The 5,938-nt window shown below is 51.2% G+C and overlaps 1 protein-coding gene across 1 annotated transcript; it reads left to right on the top strand.

Moving 5' to 3' along the window:
* The first annotated feature begins 1,702 nt into the window (after positions 1-1,702).
* CALHM1 (calcium homeostasis modulator 1) lies at positions 1,703-5,068 on the top strand. The gene is made up of 2 exons (XM_044662553.1): positions 1,703-2,254; positions 4,595-5,068. Exons 1-2 carry the CDS (start codon positions 1,703-1,705, stop codon positions 5,066-5,068), a joined length of 1,026 nt encoding a protein of 341 aa, XP_044518488.1.
* Positions 5,069-5,938: the final 870 nt, after the last annotated feature.

The following is a 5,938-nucleotide window of genomic DNA, read 5'->3' as shown; positions in this document are numbered from 1 at the left end:
CCCCCATTACCTAGCCCTTACTACTCTTCTGCCTTAGAACCAACACACAGTATTGATTCTAAAGTGGAAGGTAAGCATTTAAAAAAAAAAAAAAAAAACACCTTACCTTCTGTCTCAGAATCAATACTAAGTATTGGTTCTAAGGCAGAAGAGTGGGCTAGGCCAGTGATTCCCAAAGTGGGCACCACCGCCCCCTGGTGGGTGCTGCAGCGATGCAGGAAGGCGGTGATGGCCACAGGTGCATTTGGGGGCGGTGAATAACTGTAAGGGGGCGGTGATAGTATGTGACAGGGGGCGCTAAGTAATATATTTTCTGGCAAGGGGGCTGTAGGCCAAAAAAATTTGGGAACCACTGTTCTAGGCAATGAAGGTTAAGTGACTTGTCCAGGGTCCCACAGAAGTATCTGAGGCCAAATTTGAACCCAGGACCTCCCATCTCTAGTCCACGTTCTCTATCTACTGAGCTGCCCCTCCATAACTTTCTTAAGTCCAGACGCTGAACAAAACAATCCCTCGAGCACTGATTTGTAGTATTTGCAGAGCTCCAAAGAATAAATATTCATCCTAAAAATTTAACAATGGGCTAACCCAAAGGAGCTGGCTCCAGCTCTCTCCGTGGTCTTGGTCATCATTTCACCCCTTTTGACGGTTGGTGTTCAAGATCCATCACGAAATGGAGAAGGAGGGGCAGCTGGGTAGCTCAGTGGATTGAGAGCCAGGCCTAGAGACAGAGACCCTTCGGGGGAATGGAGGTCGCCCTCCGCAGATGAGCTGAGCGTCCACGGCTTAGGCCCGGGCTGGCTGAGCTGGCACCCCTTGGGAGAGCCCAGAGGGTGGGGTCTCCTTTGTAGCTGCTTATACCCCCACTACAGCCACCCAACAGGGCACACGCTGCCCCTTGGCTAGGAAGTGGCACGGACCCCCACTTCTCCTGCCCCCCATCCCACGCTTTTTTTTTTTAACCCTTGTACTTCGGTGTATTGTCTCATAGGTGGGAGATTGGTAAGGGTGGGCAATGGGGGTCAAGTGACTTGCCCAGGGTCACACAGCTGGGAAGTGGCTGAGGCCGGGTTTGAACCTAGGACCCCCATCCCACGCTTTTTATCCAGACTTTGTCCTTATTGAATGGGGACTTGTTCTGCCCCCCAATAGGCTTGCCCTTCCCCCTCCCCCTCCTCCGTCCCCGCAGTGAGCTCGGCCTTTCTCCCCAGAACAGGCACGGTCAGGGCCCTCCCCTTGTGGTTTCCCCATGGCTACAGAGATGCCCGGCCTGGAAGGGGTGGGGACAGGAACGACAAGTCAGAGAGAGAAAGCCTCCCCAGCTGACTCCGGATTTGCAAACCAGCTCAGGGAGAGCCAGGGTGGGGGTTGGCAGGGGGTGGGGGCCGTAGAGGAGCCACGGGCAGGGAAGGAGAGACAGCCACCGCCCTGAAAACCTCCGCAGTCTGGGGGACTCGAGGACCCCGAGACATGAGGCCGGGGGGACCCTGCGGGGAGAGCCCAGCTTTGGAGGCAGAGTGTGCTCTAGTCGTCGTCCAGGGCACCCCCTGGGGACCAGGAGGCGGGAAACCAACGTCCTGGGGGCCAGGAAGGAGGGGTCGGCTCTGAGGCAGGCAGGAGGGACGGTCCGGCCCAGGCTTGGCGAAAGCGGGGAGCCGGGGAGTCCTGGCTTCCGACGCTGGGCGGCCGGTAAAGCGGCGCGATGGATAAGTTTCGGATGATATTCCAGTTCTTACAGTCCAACCAAGAGTCCTTCATGAACGGCATCTGCGGGATCATGGCTCTGGCCAGTGCCCAGATGTACTCGGCTTTCGATTTCAGCTGCCCCTGCCTCCCGGGCTACAACCTGGCGTACAGCGGGGGCATCCTCCTGGTGCCCCCCTTGGTGCTCTTCCTGCTGGGGCTGGTCATGAACAACAACGTCTCCATGCTGGCCGAGGAGTGGAAGCGGCCCACCGGCCAGAGGCACAAGGACCCCGCCGTGCTCAGGTACATGTTCTGCTCCATGGCGCAGCGGGCGCTCATCGCGCCCGTGGTCTGGGTGGCCGTCACCCTGCTGGACGGCAAGTGCTTTCTGTGTGCCTTCTGTACGGCCGTGCCTGTGACCGCTCTGGGAAATTCAAGTCAAGTCCCCAGCCTGGCCCCGAAGGAGCTGAGCAGGACGCTGGCCCGAATCCCCTGCCGGGAGATCTACGATGGGGAATGGCTGCTCGCCCGAGAAGTGGCTGTCCGATATTTGCGCTGCATCTCCCAGGTGAGCTCTCCAGTGTCTCCTGAGCCAGCGTGTCCCGACGAAAACAGTGCTTTATTCATTGTACTTCCGTCTGGGCGGCCTGAGGCTGGCCATCCCTTCTACCCACTGGGGGCCTGCCTAGCTGGACGAGGGTCAAGGCCTGGGGTGGGATTGTAGGGCCTGGACGGCACCCAGGGGCACGGTGCGTCCTAGGATCCGAGCCTGTCCCAGCCTGCCTGAAGAATGATTGAAAGCCACAAAGGATTTGCATCCTTTAAAACTGGGGAGCCTGGCAAGGTGGGAGAAGGGCCTTGCAGAGGGGCCCTGGCCCATTTGGATACATTTCCCTGGCAAATATAAGCCCCCTTTCCTGGGTGAGAACTAGAGGGTGATGTTGAACCCTTGGATAAGAAGAGAAATGAGAGCAGGGTTAAATCTCTTCTAGCCTTTGAGATGTTCCCCTCTTGGAAACTGGGCCTCATATCTCCACGGGGTGGCATGGGATAGGGTTCAGGGAAACTCATCAGGAGAATCTAAAAGGAAAACTCCTCCCAAACTGGAGTTTTAGAGCTGAGCTGCTACTCTGGAGGTTTTGGAAGCAAGAGTCCTCCGCATTTAAGGGGTTGGGGGAAGTCACCAATGTGGGTGGTAGTTTTTCCATTTAGAAAGCAGGGATGGTACACTCTAGGATAAAGTACCAGTTTCACAAGTCAAGAATCATTTATTGAAGGTGCTTCATTTCATCCCAATCTCTTTTTCCCCTTTACTGTAATTGCCAAAATGATTTTTGGTAAAGTGCTGGTTAAATATATTATCACTACTAAGTTAAAAAAAAAAAAAAAGAATCTTTTATTGAGCCCTACTGTGCACCAGTCCAGTGCTACAGGACACATAGCTATAAATAATAAGCTCTCTGGAAGTTTAGAATTAGTTGGGAAGGCAAGAAAGAGTATTAATCCAAGGCAGCATGTGCTCATTTCTAATGAGCAGTGTGATCAAGACAATAAGTTCAGAGAAGGGAGAGAACACGGAGGGCTGGGTTGGTTAGAGAAGGGTTCTTGGAGAGGTAAGTTAGTAAGATCTCACTAATGTGATATTATCTGCTGTCTTAAGGAGGGGTAAAGGGTGGGAGGGAGAGAGAGAACATGGATCACAAAAGTCAGAAAATTATTATTCAAATTGCATCAATACATTAAAAAAGAAAATGTGAAAAGGAAAAAAGATCCTACTGATGTGAAATAATAATAATATATTCAGGGGGGCAGCTGGGTAGCTCAGTGGATTGAGAGCCAGGCCTAGAGATGGGAGGTCCTAGGTTCAAATCTGGCCTCAGACACTTCCCAGCTGTGTGACCCTGGGCAAGTCACTCGACCCCCATTACCTACCCTTACCACTCTTCCACCTATAAGTCAATACACAGAAGTTAAGGGTTTAAAAAAAATAATAATAATATATTCATATTGCCTCCATTTCTTCATCTGAAAGGGAAAGAAGAGAAGGGGACAAACAATTTTTAAGTGCCTGCTACATGCCAAGCATTGTGTTAAAACACTTCTTGTCTCAGTTGATCCTCATAATTACACTGGAAAGGAAGTTTTATTTTTATCCCCATTTTACAGTCAAAGAAACTGAGGCAGATAGAGGTTAAGTGACTTGTCCATGTAGAAAATATGAGACTAGATTTGAATTCAAATTCAATTTTATTTTGATGCTCAGATGACTTTATTAAGCAAGCCCCTTTGTTAAACCATAGTTCTTGTTCTACCTATCACGCATTTAACAAGACAATTCCTGACCCCAAGCCTGGTGCTGTATCCACTAAGCCACTTAGCTCCCTTCCCATTTGTAATATAATGGGGAAATGCTTATATTTTTCCCATTTTGTTGTTATTCAGACATTTTTAGTCAAGTCTGATTCTTCATGACCCCACTTGAAGGTTTTCTTGGCAAAGATACTGAAGTGGTTTGCCATTTCCTTCTCCAGTTCATATTACAGATGAGGAAACTGAGGCAAATGGGATTAAGTGACTTGCTCAGGATCACACAGTTAGTAAATGTCTAAAACTAGATTTGAACTCAGGAAGACAGCTTCCCAATTCCAGATCTAGTCTTCTATCCACTGTACCATATAGCCTCCCATTTAACAGATGAAGAAATTGAAGCTCAGAGAAGTTCTATAGCCAGTAGAAATCTGAGGAAAGATGAAAACCCAGGTCTCAGGACTATAAATCTCACTGTACCCCGCTCCTCCTCAGTGGCAGTGAGAGGGTCCCGTAGCTCCTGAAAGGAGAGAGAGGTGAGGCAAGGTAGGAAGAAGCTTCTCTCCCTCCCGACTCACTCCTCCCCTTGGGCTCTTCACAGGCTCTGGGCTGGTCCTTTGTGCTGCTGACCACACTCCTGGCATTCATCGTCCGAGCCGTTCGGCCCTGCTTCACCCAAGCCGCCTTCCTCAAGAGCAAATATTGGTCCCACTACATCGACATTGAGCGCAAACTCTTCGATGAAACCTGCACTGAGCACGCCAAGGCTTTTGCCAAGGTCTGCATCCAGCAATTCTTTGAAGCCATGAACCACGACCTGACCTTGGGTCACTCCCATCCAAGACCAGCGAAGGCCCCTGCCGAAGGGTCAGAGGACGAGCGGGGGAAGCTTCATGGAATCACCGACCAGGGTACCATGAACCAGCTGCTCAAAAGCTGGCATAATTGTAAGCCCCCACTACGGCTGGACCAGGAGGAGCCACTCCTGGAGAATGGGTGGGCAGGTGGGGTGCCAGGGCCTGGCCCAGCCCCTATCCTGAGGAAGGAGGTGGCCACCTACTTCAGCAAAGTGTGAGGGAGCAAGACCCGGGACCACCAGCAACAAACTACAGATTTGTAAGCCGTAAGCCAAGCTGGGGTTGGGTTTATGAGACGGAACAGGCATCTGCTTCAGGGTTCAAAACCATTTTGTTCCATCAGCCGCCCATGCTACCAATCATAAAGGTCACTGGGTCTCTTGAAATGGGCCTCAGCAAAGATTTAAAAGCACTTTTCGTGAGCAAGGAAACCATATTGGGACTACTGCACAGATGGGGAAGGTGGGGATCTTGGAGCTGCCAGGGATTGGTCCTCTTGGTAGAAGGTCCCTAGGAGCTGACCCCAGGGAGCTAGACTATGGGTCTAAGTGCTCCAGGCCTTCCTCCTCCAACAAAGGAGAAGTTTCTAGTTTGGATGCTGAGAGAGAGAGGCTGGCTTGTCCTAAAAAAGCCCTTTAGCTTCACGATTTCTCTGCCCCTTAAGGAAAAAATTCACTCACTCGTCATGGGGAGATGAGATTAGCTGATAACTAAGCAGTATTAATCAGAAGAGATCAGAGTGGGTGGAAGAGGACAGGGTGAGCCTTCTCGAGATCCCCAGTCTTTCTCCAATATTGCCTTCTCTCTCAGGTGGCCTCAGGCTTTGTCTCCTCTCAGCCCCTTTGGGTGCCCAGTTCTAATACTCTAAGGACCATCCTCGAGGATAACCCTTGCCTGGAACTAAAACTCACAGGAACTGGGATTTGTGTTTTGGGATGGAGAGAGAAAGAGAGAGGAGAGGAGAGGAGAGGAGAGGAGAGGAGAGGAGAGGAGAGGAGAGGAGGGGAGAGGAGAGGAGGGGCTTTCATTCTAGACTTTACTTACACATCCCCTTCGGCATGAGTTAGCAGAGTAGGAGACTGAAAATT

The sequence above is a fragment of the Gracilinanus agilis genome, chromosome 2, assembly GCF_016433145.1.
Source record: "Gracilinanus agilis isolate LMUSP501 chromosome 2, AgileGrace, whole genome shotgun sequence".
NCBI classification, from domain to species: domain Eukaryota; kingdom Metazoa; phylum Chordata; class Mammalia; order Didelphimorphia; family Didelphidae; genus Gracilinanus; species Gracilinanus agilis.
The sequence above is the reverse complement of the archived record's forward strand: the minus strand, read 5'-3'. Positions and strand labels throughout refer to the sequence as shown.